Below are 15,295 nucleotides of genomic sequence, written 5' to 3' on the forward strand. Positions count from 1 at the left end.
ACTTTCTTAAGAAGTCAAACATAAACTTACCATAAAAGCCAGCAATAGCCCAAGGGAAATGAAAACATGTCCACACAAAGACTTGTACACAAATGGTCAGAGCAGAATATGAAAACAATCCACATGTCTACAACTGGTGAATGAACAAAATGGGATAGTGTCACGCAATGGAATGCTATTCAACAATAAAAAGGAATTACTAATACACGCTACAACATAGGATGAACCTCAGAACCATTATGCTAAGTGTAAAGGAAGTCAGATGCAAAAAGCCACAGACTGTCTGATCCCATGCATATGAAATGTCCAGAAAAGGCAAACCAGAGAGAGAGAGAAAGTAGCTTTGTGGTTTCCTGAGGCTTGGGGCAGGAATGGAGACTGACTGCAAATGGGTACAAGAGATCTTTTGGAGGTGATGGAAAAGTTCTAAAATTGGTTGCTGTAATGGTTGTACAACTGTGTAAATTTACTAAAAAATCCTTGATGTGTATGCTAATATGGGTGAGTTTTATGGCAGATAAATGATAGCTTCTTAAAACTGCTGGGCTGGGGGGGAAACAGAGGCTCTAGATTCAGACCGCGTGGACTGAAGTCCTGGCTCCATGACGGGCTGACTGTGTCCCGTGGGGCGAGTTAGCTCAACCAGCTGTTGTCCCAGGTGAACAGGGACTTAGAGAGTACGTCCCTCACAGAGTTATTACGAGAATTAAATGAGTTAATGCAGGTTAAACGCTTCAGCACAGAGCCAGACACATAGCAAGCACCCAGTAACGTTCACTATTTTTCTTATTATGATTATTATGATGACATTCAAACAATTATCAAGTTGGGCCAACTGTTCTTAGTAATTAGTTCTCAGATCAATCACCTTTTCTTTGAAACTGCTTCCCTTACACTCTGTACCACCTTTTGGATAGAACACTTGCTGCAGTCTTCCTAACGTCCTCCAGGCTTGCTCCCTCCCGTGCAGCCTCTAGAGACCACCCAGGAAATGTGAATATACCATAGAAAATCGGCTTCGGGGATCTAGTTCTACGGCATGGAAGGCCCCTGTCATCTGGTCTCTCTGTGGAACACTCCATTCCACCCACCGCACACACACACACTACAGCGGCAAACGTCCCCCTAGGTACCACGCAGGTGCTCACGCCACATGCCCTCGGTAGCCATGTCCCGCCCCTCCCTTCCTTTCGTCTATCTGCTCTACTAATCCTCAGGCTCAGCAACAGAGGCAAGTCCACCAGCCTCCACTGACCCTCCTGAGCTGTGGCCTTCCTATGCCTGTAATCATCACCTGTGCACGTCTCCAATACTGAACTGAGGCACACAGCTTAAAGAACACGTCTCCCGCCTTGAAGCATGAACTTAGCACAGTCCCTAAGACAACTAGCATACTGTAGGTGCTCAATAAAATGCTGCCTGGGCAGCTAAATCACCAAACTATGCACATTTTCTCAGCGGCTCACATAGGGAAAACACACTTAGGTTTGCAAATAGCTTAGACCTATTTTTAGCATGTCACTTAAGGAAAATGACAGACGTTGTCCAGGAAAATGGAAACCTTAGTAAGGCTCTACCTAGTTTCAGGCACTATTGCAAGCAGTAATGAGAGAAGGTAGAGGGTCATGCCACCTTCCATTTGAAGGTATTTATACTTTCCACAACTGTTAGTAGTTCTTCAAAATTTACAGAGATGGCTGGTAACATGAATCCTTCCAGTGGAATTTTTCCTAACTTACCTGAAATCAGAGTTTCTAAACTCTGAAATTGATCTATTAAGAATTTTTGAGACAGTTCATAGGGGAACGTAAGACAACCAAAATCACATTTAGAGGGATTTTTTTTTTTTTTAAAGAGTTTTGCTGACTGAATGCGGAAAAAAATACAATTACCTGATGCCTGGGTTTCACCCTAGAGATTCTGATTTAAGTGGCCTAACACAGAAACCAAGAAGAACATTTTTTGTTAAGTTCCCCAGATAATTCTAAAGAGTGGCAAGGGTTGAGAAGCACTCCTATGAAATCTAAAATTTGTTCCTTTATGCCTCATTGTTCTTATGTGTAAAATGGTGGCAATTATGCTTAGAACTAAATGTTAAGTGGAATCCTTTCTTTTTCTCACTACCGTGGGTCCCTGAAAAAATAAAGTCTGGCTTATTAAAACCACCTGATCGATAAGCATTAATATCCATATTACAGAGGGACATTTAAAATTAATTATAGGACAGTCAAACAATAAAAGATCCCCAAACTGTAATTAAGACAATCAAATGCATACTAAAAATAAAGGTGTGAGTCGGAAAGATAACTGAGAGTAATAGTATTTCCAGAAGATTGAGCTACAGGTCCTCTGTGAATAAATCCCTATTTGTGGGCATGGCATGTTTTTCTCTGACCATGGAAATGAAAGGAGATCTCAGCAAAGTATTGAAGAGGTACTGATTCTGTCCTTGCATTTCAACGGCCTGAGGGAGAGATCTGAAATGACAAATACGAAACTTCAGTGTAAAATTACAGAGTATGACATAAAATTTAGTATTAGAATCTCCTTAAAATGAAAAAAGTTAAAGCAATCACACCATATTCTGTAAACATCTATTCTTCTTCTCCTGAAATGTCCTATTCAATCTTTTTTCAATTCTTTCAGGAAACATTCTATCATTGCCTCTGAGGGGGATCAGGGCACGTCACCCCAAAATACACCACTTTGGCATAAGAACGATTTTGAGCCAAAGACATGAGTTCCTGAAATTGCTTTTCTGCCTGAAAGCAGAACCTCCCCCCAAAATTCAGCTGTCATAAATCCCCTCCCTGGGCAGCTCTGCCCTCTCCAGGCACCACACCTGGACACTGCCATGCACTATCACACCGCCCATCACTTCTCCTAAGGGCCCACTCGTCTTTGCAAATAGGCTCTTGTTTTCCCATAAGTGCCTCTCCCCTCCTCCCTCTCTCTGCTAAGTTAGGGGTACAGACCCCAAGTCCAGCCCTCCTCTGAGTTACTGAAGACTGGGCACCATGTGAATGCAGGATGCACCTGCTAATAAGCTTCTGTTTATCTCTCGTTGATCAGCTTTCGTCAGACCAGTTTACAGGGCCTGGCTGGAGAACCCAGCAGGGTGGAAGGAAAGTAATTTATTTTCTTCCCCTGCAACACTTTGATATTTGACTTTACATTTATGTATCTCTCTCTCTCTCTCTGCTTTAAAAAGCTATTTTTTTAAAATCCGGTAAAAAACAAACAAACAAGCAAAAAACATAAGTACCTGAAAGAGTCAAAGTTTTAAAACCCTTGGAGACTGTGGGTGTGGTCTCTTTAACTTTTCAAATTAAATATTAAAACAACAAAAACCACACCAAAGTGCTTATTGTGTGAGGCAAGGCTGCCGTGAAGAAGAGAGTGAATAATGGCAAACATTCAGAGCGCGTGCAGCTACGCAGTAAGACCAGTCCCCGCTCCACGAGGATCCGCACCAAGTACAGCTTCGTGATTCTAGTTAACCCACTTTACTAGTACTTCATCTTTTATCAGCCCATTATTTATCTTTTATTAAAAGATAAATTTGAAAGACTAAGATCGTATGGTGGCAAAATAAGTTCAAATTAAATTTTCCTACTCGAAACACTATCAGAGAGCTACGTTTTATAGTGGGGAAGACGGCAAATAACTTATTGCTATTAATAATGGCGGATAAAACAAAGGAAAGGTGATGCAGTTCTAAATCCAGTACTCCTGGAAATTAATAAAGCAGTTAACACACAACTGTGACAAATATATAAAGTCATGTAGGCAAACACTGAGCAGTATCTCCTCGATTAGAAGAAAATTAGCCTTAGAAGTATCAGAGACGCAGAGCACTTCTGCCAGATGGAAAAAAGGCACATGAAAGACACAAAACAAAATATACTTAATTACTTTTAGCATGTTAAAAACAATCACATCAAAAAAAGTATACAGATAAAAATGTCATAGATGACATAAGAAAATAGTGTGTGTGTATATATATTTTGCGTATATATATATATGTATATATATATATATAAATCTACAGTATTTACCACTGTTGACATACAGATTTTGGAGCAGCTCAGATGCTGCTATCATAACCTAAATTACACAGCTTGGTTTATTACAAGTCACAGAATCATGGTTTAAAAATTGGAATTAATATCCTCAGCTACATGTTTTATCTACATTTCTTTCGAAGCCTCCACACGATCCGAATCAAGAGCCCAGGGAGAGCGGGATTTTGTGTGCGCTTCAGCGCGGAGCTGAGCTGAGAACAACCTGTCATTTGTTTTGCTGTTTAATAACATCATTACCAACTTGATTAAAATTACATTAGACTCATTATATACATAAAAATATTGTCACATTCACTAGCTAAACAAATGTTCCTCTCATTTGAAAAGACATACTTCGGTACCTTGAAAGTTTAAAGCCCCAACTTGCAACAAGAAGAGCCCTCGATGTTAGGTTTTCTACTCTCGTCCTTGTTCAAACACGAGGAAAAGTGTGGTGACCACCAGCTCTCCAATTAAACACAAAGTCAGATTTTCTGGGGGTGCCCACAACTGTCCCCGTGTCTTGGTAATTGTAGTGTAATAGACTATTTTAAAAGACACTGCTAATTTTTTAACCATGAACCTGAATTTGTTTTCACTGCAAAAGAAAAAAAGGAGATTTTTGAAAGTATGAAAGTCACACTATTTTTTTTTAAAGATTAAAACCTTAGACTCCTACTAATAATTAGGATCATTTTTTTTTTTAACAAGTTTACACAAATTTAATGGCCTAAGTGCAGTAACATCCACTGATTACCACCTTGAAACAAAGACTGCCTGAAAAAGCTCATGTAAATGAACAGCCCGGGTCCTGCAGGAATTTAAGGGGCAGAAGCAAGAAGTAACCATATTGTTAATCCTGCTTTCAACTGGATTTCCAAGGAGTCTGTTCGGCTGCCCTGTGTGAGTGCTTGAAGACAGCAACGTGCAGCCTCTCCTGCTGGCATCCGGGACGGCAGCACTGCCTCTGCATCTGGCAAGGAATGTTCTGCTCTGAGCTTTACAAGGCTCAGACCAGAACAAAGGGCACAAACGCACTAAAACTGCTCTCAAACTGAGCGTGGATGACGAGCAGCGCCCCGCCTTTGGCCATAAACTTACTCCAAGTGCCCTGGGTTTAAGCACCATTAAGTGGTGAGCCTTTCTTTCCAGCATCTTTAATTTTCAGAAGGAAAGAAAATGGCCACAACTGCAGGAAGCTGAAGGAGGTCAGGGCAAACCCCAACGGCACTCTAGGACCCGGGTGAAAACATAAGGGGGGGGACTTGGATGAAAGACAAGTTAAGGAAGGGAAGAATAGTAAATTATTCCATGGATGTAGACTGAAATTAATTTTTTAAAACATTTCTTTAGTTCTGTGTTCAAACGTGTGTGCATGGAAGCCTTTTGGTATCTACTGAAAGACACACACGCACTACATATAGCCTTAAAAATATCTACTCTACACAGTTTTTCAGTGCTTTGTAACGTTACTCAAAATAGGATGGGCTAATGGCGCAAAACTCAGGTTTTGAAGAAAGATATAAATGGCACTGAGTCTGAATTATCATTATGCGTGCGTCCCTAAATGCTACTGCTATGTTTCCGTGTTAAATTCTTCTGAACAGGCTCGGTGATGCTGCAATTTAAAAATGCTCACCGTCAGCAGCATCTACCGGGGATGAACGCTCCTGTATATTCTTATCACTAGCATACACTGGAATTGCGCAGGATGTTTATAATAGTATAAAATACTGCTTTGGCAATTATAAACATAGCAATGTAGGTTCCAAATGGTTTCTATTCTCTTGTCTTTACCAAGTATATATAAATTCTCACAGCAATACTGATTCTTGAATAGAAAGTCCATCCCGATTTCTGTAGTGATACACTGGCGGCGAGGGCCCTGAATATTGATACCCAGAGGAACTGGCATCTTCTAAACCGGGGGAAGTTCTGTATCGCACTGGACTATCTACTGAAACTACCGGGAGGCTATGGTCCTGAAAGGGAACATGCTGAAAGGCGGAATATTTTGGTAAATTGCTCAAGTGGCCACGATTAGCATCCTGAGTCCACAGCTGTCCGTGAGTCTTGGCTCTGTATGTGTAACTGACTTCCGACCACTTTCTGTTATCTGGCAGATAATCCACTGGAGGAATGATGAACTGTCCATTCTTTGGTGACCCCGAATTGCCTGAATACCCCCCGGCACCAGTGTCAACAGGAAGAACTTCTATGCGGCTAGAGGGCAGCACAATAGGGAGGGGGCGGCTGTAAGATTTCTCTGGAGAGATATCGACTGAAAGAGAAGAACCATAAGGTCTCCGGGGGGGATTCACCTGAGTCCCATGGGTAAACTGTGGAGATGCAAAGCTGCTGTTAACACCAGGGACGTGTTTGGGAGAATTTCCATGGTAAACAGGGGGGTTACTGTAGGATGGAGGGCACACTGTCCTGCGATCTTCCCCATCTAACGGAGATGGGTATTTTGCATAACCTGTAGGCTGCACTTTAAAAGTAAACTTGTTTGATACTCTCGATGGACTAGAATTTGGCTCCACATGCTTCCTGGGGCTGTGAGAGTAAACCACGTTCCTCGGACTTTGGGAGTAGGCTCTTTCTAGGGCCTCTTCAATAGAAGCGCTGTTGTCATTTTCAGGGACGTTATCATACTGGGACGCATTAGAGCCCCGTTTCCCTTCATCGGCATCCAAAACCTTCATCTTCTGCCTTACGTTTGACACCCGAGTATCAGCAGAACTTGGGATGGTGACTGTAAGTGTGGGGTGTGCAGACCTACTTTTGCCTTCGATGGCATATTTGGCAGTTTTTTCAATAGCCGAAGTATCTGATGGTTTATTCCATTTGGGCACAAACTCCTTCCTGGTATTTGAAGTGGCATTGCTATTTTGGTTAGCAGCTGCATGATTATATTGCCTGGAACTGTCTTGTGGACCTGATGGAAGTTTTCTTTGAAGATCTGCTTCATCTTTAAGCTTTTTACTGTCTTCATCGTCTGATTTCCGTCTTGGGGCCCTGACACGTTCTGGTGTACCAATTCTACTCTGATGGTGAGGGGAATGCTCATGTTTTTTGTGAGGTGATGAGCCACTCTCTCTTCTGCTGCTCATATGGGGACTCGACCTGCCCACACTTTGTCCATTGCTCAGGTGACTAATGCAAGCAGATTCAGGTGGAAGCTGTCCCAAAGGTTTCTTTGGATATTCATCCTCTTTACCTAAAGGGAAAGATAGCTTCATAAGTAACATAGATACAGGAGTAAACAGTATCAAATACAAGAACCACATCATGAACAACTGCATGCTTCTCATATGTACACTCATACACATATATATAAGCCACAGAATTTTAGGGGTTTGGAAGAAGCATTTTTTTAGAGAGACTGATACTAAAATACAGCAAAACTCAAAATCTTATTAGACAGAATGCAGGTGGAAATATTTTATGAACTTATGAGTAAGGTTTATATAGTTATATAACATGTGATTCTTATGTTTTCTTAAGATATATTGTTACGTTGTTTTTTCAAGAACACAAAGCTGATATTTTCATTTTTATTACTAAAACAATCATGCAGATCAGCAGTTCAGTGTCTTACTATTACATTACTTTTGCTTTAATCTACTCAACCAAAATGGTTTTGAAATCTCAGTAAAACCTCTCCTATCAACTTTTAGCAGGTCTGCCAAATTGAAAATGCAGTAATGACCAACTGTAGTCTCAAAGTTGTCCCAAAACAGCTTATTATTATTGTACCTATAATTATTATCTCAAGCACCCACCAAAAGTATAACTTCAGGATAAAAAGAAATCATACTCTCTTTCAAAGTTAATCACTCTAAAAGGATCCTACTTCAAATGCAAAAAAGAAATAAAAAAAGAATTAAAAAAGAAAAAGAAAGAAAATCATACCAAAAACTTTTACTTTCATATGTGCATAACTAACATCAGAAAATTAATGAAGAATTAAAGGAAGGTGCAATAAATTGGCCTTTTAGTAAACTAAAGGTTTAGGATGTCCACTCTCACAACTTTTACTCAACACAGTACTGGAAGTCCTAGCCACAGCAACCAGACAAGAAAAAGGAATAAAGGGCATCCAAATTGGCAAGGAAGAAGTAAAACTGTCACTATTTGCAGATGACATGATACTATATATAGAAAACCCTAAAGGCTCCACCAAAAAGCTACCAGAATTAATAAATGAATTCAGTAAAGTTACAGGATACAAAATCAATGTACAGAAATCTGTTGCACTTCTATATACTAATAATGAAGCAGCAGAAAGAGAAATTAAGAAATAATCCCATTTACAATAGCACCAAAAGAATAAAATACCTAGGAATAAACTTAACCAAAGAGGTAAAGGCCTGTACTCTAAAAACTACAAAACACTGATGAAAGAAATTAAAGATGACACAAAGAAATGGAAAGATGTTCCGTGATCATGGACTGGAAGAACAAATATTGTTAAAATGTTTATACTACCCAAAGCAATCTACACATTTAATTCAATCCCTATCAAAATACCAACAACATTTTTCACAGAACTAGAACAAACAATCCTAAAACTTGAATGGAACCACAGAAGACCCTGAAGAGCCAAAGCAATCTTGAAAACAAAACAAAACTCGAGGCATCACAATTCCAGACTTCAAGTTCTATTACAAAGCTACAGTGATCAAGACAGTATGGTACTGGCACAAAAACAGACACACAGAGAAACGGAACAGAATAGAGAGCTAAGAAATAAACCTACAATTATATGGTCAATTAGTCTTCAACAAAGCAGGAAAGTATATGCAATGGGAAAAAGATGGTCTCTTCAACAAACGGTGCTGGGAAAATGGGACAGCTACATGGAAAAGAAGGAATCCGGACCACTTTCTTACACCATACACAAAAATAAACTCAAAATGGATTAAATACCTAAATGTGAGACCTAAAACCATAAAAATCCTAGAACAGAGCATAGGAAGTAATGTCTCTAACATCAGCCATGATATTTTTCTAGATACCGGATACAAAAGCAAAAATAAACTATTGGGACTACATCAAAATAAAAAACTTGTGCATAGCGAAGGAAACAATCAACAAAAGTAAAAGGCAACCAAAGGAATGGGAGAAGATATTTGCAAATGACATATCAGATAAAGGGTTAATATCCAAAATATATGAAGAACTTATTCAACTCAACACCCAAAAAGAAATAATCCAATTTAAAAATGGGCAGAAGACACAGACATTTCATCCAGATGGTCAGCAGACACACGAAAAGATGTTTAACATCACACATCATCAAGGAAATGCAAATCAAAACTACAATGAGATTATTACCTCACACCTGTCAGAAAAGCTAAAACGAAACACAACAAACAGTAAGTGTTGGCAAGGATGTGGGAAAAAAAAGGAACCCTCGTACACTGTTGGTGGGAATGCAAACCAGTGCAGCCACTGTAAAAAACAGTATGGAGGTTCCTCAAAAAGTTAAAAGTAGAATGACCCTAAGATCCAGTAATTGCACTATTGGGTATTTACCCCCAAAATACAAAACCACTAATTCGAAGGGATACATGCACCTGTATGTTTACTGCAGCATTACTTACAATAACTAAGATATGGAAGCAGTCCAAATGTCCATTGATAAATGAATAAAGAAGATGTGATAATATACATATACAATGGAATATTACTCAGCCATAAAAAATGAAATCTTGCCATTTGTAACAACATGGATGGAGCCAGAGTATGATGCTAAGTGAAGTAAGTCAGAGACAAATACCATACAATTTCACTAATATGTGGAATTTAAGGAAACCAGCAAAGGGGAAAAAAAAGAGAGACAAACCAAAACAGACTCTTAACTAGAGAGAACAAACCGATGGTTATGAGACGGGGGGTGGGTGGGGGATGTGTGAAGGGGATTAAGAGCACATTCATCATGATGACCACTGAGTAATATATAGAACTGTTGAATCACTATATTGTGCACCTGAAACTAATATAACACTATATGTTAACACTACTGGAATTAAAATACAAAACTTCAAAGAGTTTTAAAAAATTAAAAAATGGGGGCGCCTGGGTAGCGCAGTCATTAAGTGTCTGCCTTCGGCTCAGGGTGTGATCCCAGCGTTATGGGATCGAGCCCCACATCAGGCTCCTCCGCTGGAAGCCTGCTTCTTCCTCTCCCACTCCCCCTGCTTGTGTTCCCTTTCTCACTGGCTGTCTCTCTGTCAAATAAATAAAAAATCTTTAAAAAAAAATTAAAAAATGAAGATGATTATAATGTAGATATCCAATAAATATCATCTTGAAAAACTAACAGACTCCATTTGTAAACATTCCATGGTTTAAAATATGTTTTTCACATATTACAAAATAATCTATTCTCACTTAATATGTTGTTGCTCTCTTCATATATCTAGCCATCCATCCATCTACAATATTTACTGAGTGAGCTCGGCTTTAGGCCCGGTGCTAAGTGACGCATCCACGAGACGTGAGCAAATAGACATTGTCTTATTTTCATGTAGCTCACAGTCTTGATGATGATAATTTTGTTATTTACTCACATATCATACTTCTAAGATATTTTATTTTTTTTTAAGATTTTATTTATTTATTCAACAGAGATAGAGACAGCCAGCGAGAGAGGGAACACAAGCAAGGGAAGTGGGAGAGGAAGAAGCAGGCTCATAGCAGAGGAGCCCGATGCGGGGCTCGATCCCAGAACGCCGGGATCACACCCTGAGCCGAAGGCAGACGCTTAACCGCTGTGCCACCCAGGTGCCCCCTAAGATATTTTAAAAAAATATTCAGTGAACTTTTCTTTGGTGAGGTGGAGAACAAAGAATGATGAAGAAACAATACCCTTTAAAGAGTTAAGCTACTGGAATCAGAATTATTAAGCTAAAATATGACCTTTGTGCTCTATTCTTAAGTAGGCTCCACGATGGGCTGGGCGTGTAACCCAATGCAGGGTTTGATCCCACGACCCTGAGATCAAGACCTGGGCTGAGACCAACAGTTGGATGCTCAACCAACTGAGCCACCCCAGTGCCCCAATCTTTGTGCTTTTCTAATCCAGTAGTTTTTAAACTTTTTAAAAGCAGACTCCTTTTTTTTCAAACCGAATTTCATATGAAGCCCCAATATATAAAGAAAATACAAACACAGCTGCTCTGATGAAAGCGGAAAGTCACCCCTTCTTCCTCCTCCCTCAGTTGGGCAGCTGCTCAGAGTCTGAGGGTTCGAGATCTAGTTCTGCCTGTATTTTAGAGGTGGGAAGCAGAGTCTGAGCAGCCGTGTGATCTTCTGTAGCAGATAGTGAATGAGAACCAGGACCCATTGTTTTTACTCCAGTTCTGCCATTTATGCCACATTCACTAAACTCCAGAAATACTTTTGATGCACTTTTGAAAGCACACACAGTGAATTGGCAATTACAGTTTGTTTTGCTCATGTATCCATTAATACATATGTATCAAGCAAATATTATGTAGCAGGCCCTGCTCAGGGTGCTGGCCATCCAGAGAGGACACAAAGGATGAATTCCCTGACCTCATGGAGCATGTATGCTGGTTGTGCAGAGCTAGGAAGATAGTCAGCACCAGGAGAAGACAATTAAAGTGATGTGGGGTGGGGCAGGACTGAGCAGGGTAGAGTTTCCGCAAGAGCAAAGGCATCCTGTGCCTTGAGTGGGAGACAGGCAGAGAAGAGCCCGGGACGAGGCCGGAGGAACAGAAAAATCACATCACACAGGGCCTTGAAGACTATGGTATGGATTCTGAATTTCTTTCTGAGTTAACTGCAAGCTACTGAGGGTTTTTCAGCAGGAGAGTAACATCTGATACCTATCTTACCAAGTTCACCTTGGTGGGTCAGACTTCGATTATGTAATAATGGTGATAACAGTAAACAGCAATAGCTAATACTCATTATGCACTTACCATGTGGCAGCCACCGCTCAAAAAGCTGCACATACAGCATTTAGCAATAGGCATATAACTTAGGTCACCACTGTGACTCTCATTCTAGAGAGGAGGGAACCGAGGCAGAAGTGAACCTGCACGGGGGCTCCTGGCTGGTAAGTGGCAGATGCACAGCTCAAACCCAGAGCTGATTCCAGAGCCCTCTGGATGGAAGTCATGAGAAGGAGCTGCTTCTTGCATATACTGTAAGGTCAGGTCCACACACTTGCTCATGTGCTAGGGGTGGGCTGCAAGGATGAGCAGAGCAAAGGGGCCCTCTGGGCTTGAAGACGGCACTAGTGACAAAGGGTGCAACCAATATTTTTCTACACGGGGGAGCAGACGGACACACGGACCTGCACCCGCGAGAGAGCAGACTGAGACCGTGAGCCGGGGAACGCGTGCCACCAGACTTCTCACGGGAACTCCGGAACTCCGGTGTGCTCACTGGAAACAGACTGAGACCGGGAGCTCCGGGAGCACGCGGGAGGCAGCTGGCGGCTGGCGGTGTTAGAAACACAAAGGACAGAGACATGCCGGCCCTGGAAACGAGGGCTGGGACGCCGGGTGTGGGGCACACATCCCGGGATGCTGCAGGGTTGAGCAGCACCAACAGTAACAGAGTTAAAGTGGCCAGAACATCAGTGGAGAATAGTCCGTGATCCCTCTGTTCTGAGACAGAGGCTGGGATTCGGCCACTGCTGCTCTGACTCTTAGAAGAGGCACAGCAAACCGCCAGGGAAAGCCGCCAGAGAACAAAAGCCTGGAAATACCGGCTCACAGTGTGCCCATCCCCATCCCTCCTCCCAGGGGATACGGAGACTCTACCCAAACCGGGGTGCCTGAGTATTAGCGCGGCAGGCCCCTCCCCCAGAAGGCAGGCTGAAAAATCAAGAAGCCCACATCCCTAAGATCCCTTTAAAACAAAGGCACACGGCCTGGGTCCCGGTCAATAATTTAGGCTCTGGACAACCCCGCAACCTCTCCTCATCAGAATGACGAGAAGGAGAAATCACCCCCAGCAAAGAAAAGACAATCAGTCTATGGCCTCTGCCACAGAACTAATGGATATGGATATAACCAAATTATCAGAAATGGAATTCAGAGTAACAATGGTCAAGATGATGTGTAGATTGAAAAAAGTATTAACGAAAATGTTAATGAGAATATAGAATCTCTAAGTGCGGAAATGAGAGAGAATCTGGCAGAAATTAAAAATTATATGAGCCAAATGCAGTCAAAACTAGAGGCTCTGACGGCCAGGGTGAATGAGGCAGAAGAAAGTATCAGCGAATTGGAGGATGGGTTAGTAGAAGAAAAAGCTAAAATAGAATCTGGACTTAAAAAAATCCACGCGCAAGAATGTAGGTTACAGATTACTGACTCAATTAAACGTTCCAATGTCAGAATCATCGGCATCCCCGAGGGGGTGGAGAAAAGCAGAGGTCTAGAAGAGATATTTGAACAAATTGTAGCTGAAAACTTCCCTAATCTAGCAAGGGAAACAAACATTCGCGTCTAAGAGGCAGAGAGGACCCCTCCCAAGCTCAACCACGACAAACCTACGCCACGTCACGTCATAGTGCAATTTGCAAATATTAGATCCAAGGATACAGTATTGAAAGCGGCCAGGGCAAAGAAATTTCTCANATATTGAAAGCAGCCAGGGCAAGGAAATTTCTCACATACCGAGGCAAAGGTATCAGAATTACGTCAGACCTGTCTACACAGACCTGGAATGAGAGAAAGGNCTCAACCAGGACAAACCTACGCCACGGCATGTCATAGTGCAATTCGCAAATATTAGATCCAAGGATACAGTATTGAAAGCGGCCAGGGCAAAGAAATTTCTCACGTACCAAGGCAAAGGTATCAGGATTACGTCAGACCTGTCTACAGAGACCTGGAATGAGAGAAAGGCTTGGGGGGGCATTTTTAAAGCTCTTTCAGAGAAAAACATGCAGCCAAGGATCCTTTATCCAGCAAAGCTGTCATTCAGAATTGATGGAGAAATGAAAACCTTCCAGAATCGCCAGTAATTGACCAATTTCATAACCATGAAACCAGCCCTACAGGAGATATTAAGGGGGGTTCTATAAAGGTAAAACAGCCCCAAGAGTGATACAGAACAGAAAGTCACAATCTATAGAAACAAAGACTTTACTGGCAACATGGCATCATTAAAATCATATCTCTCAATAATCAGTCTCAATGTAAATGGCCTAAATGCTCCCATAAAACGCCACAGGGTTGCAGATTGGATAAAAAGACATGACCCATCCATTTGCTGTCTACAAGAGACTCATTTTGAACCCAAAGATGCATTCAGACTTAGAGTAAGGGGATGGAGTACCATCTTCCACGCAAATGGACCTCAAAAGAAANATAAAGGGATGGAATTTCATCTTTCACGCCAATGGACCACAAAAGAAAGCTGGGGTAGTAATTCTCAGACAGATTGGATTTTAAACTAAAGACTATAGTTAGAGACACAGAAGGGCACTATATTATTCTTAAAGGAAGTATTCAACAAGTGGATATGACAATTATTAATATATATGCCCCCAACAGGGGAGCAGCAAGATACACAAGCCAACTCTTAACCAAAATAAAGAGGCATACAGATAAAAATATGTTAATAGTAGGGGACCTCAACACTCCACTATCAGAAATAGACAGAACACCCATGCAAAAAATCGACAAAGAAACAAGGTCTTTGAATGCCATACTCGACGAGTTGGACCTCATAGATATATATAGAACACTACACCCCAGAACCAAAGAATACTCATTCTATTCAAATGCCCATGGAACATTCTCAAGAATAGATCATGCTCTGGGACACAAAACAGGTCTCAGCCAATACCAAAAGATTGAAATTATCCCCTGCATATTCTCAGACCACAACGCTCTGAAATTGGAACTCAACCACAAGGAAAAACCTGGAAGAAACTCAAACACTTGGAGGCTAAGAACCATCCTGCTCAAGAATGACTCGATAAACCAGGAAATCAAAAAACAAATTAAACAATTTATGGAGACCAACGAGAATGAATACACAACGGTCCAAAACCTATGGGATACTGCAAAGGCAGTCCTAAGGGGGAAATACATAGCCATCCAAGCCTCACTCAAAAGAATAGAAAAATCTAAAATGCAGTTTCTATATTCTCACCTCAAGAAACTGGAACAGCAACAGAGGGACAGGCCTAACCCACTGACAAGGAAGGAGTTGACCAAGATTAGAGCAGAAAT

General features: G+C 41.3%; 1 protein-coding gene across 10 annotated transcripts in view; it reads right to left on the reverse strand.

Annotated features, from left to right (window-relative positions):
• Nucleotides 1-4,758: 4,758 nt before the first annotated feature.
• USP6NL (USP6 N-terminal like) overlaps nt 4,759-15,295 on the reverse strand; it is a 179,584-nt gene continuing 169,047 nt past the window's right edge. For all 10 annotated transcript variants that reach the window (XM_034644118.1, XM_034644115.1, XM_034644116.1 and 7 more), the window contains one exon: nt 4,759-7,284. In XM_034644118.1, coding sequence (XP_034500009.1) covers nt 5,879-7,284 — 1,406 coding nt within the window. In that variant the 3' untranslated portion in view covers nt 4,759-5,878. The remainder of the gene's footprint in view (nt 7,285-15,295) is intronic.

This window comes from Ailuropoda melanoleuca, chromosome 15 (assembly GCF_002007445.2).
Source record: "Ailuropoda melanoleuca isolate Jingjing chromosome 15, ASM200744v2, whole genome shotgun sequence".
Lineage (NCBI taxonomy): Eukaryota > Metazoa > Chordata > Mammalia > Carnivora > Ursidae > Ailuropoda > Ailuropoda melanoleuca.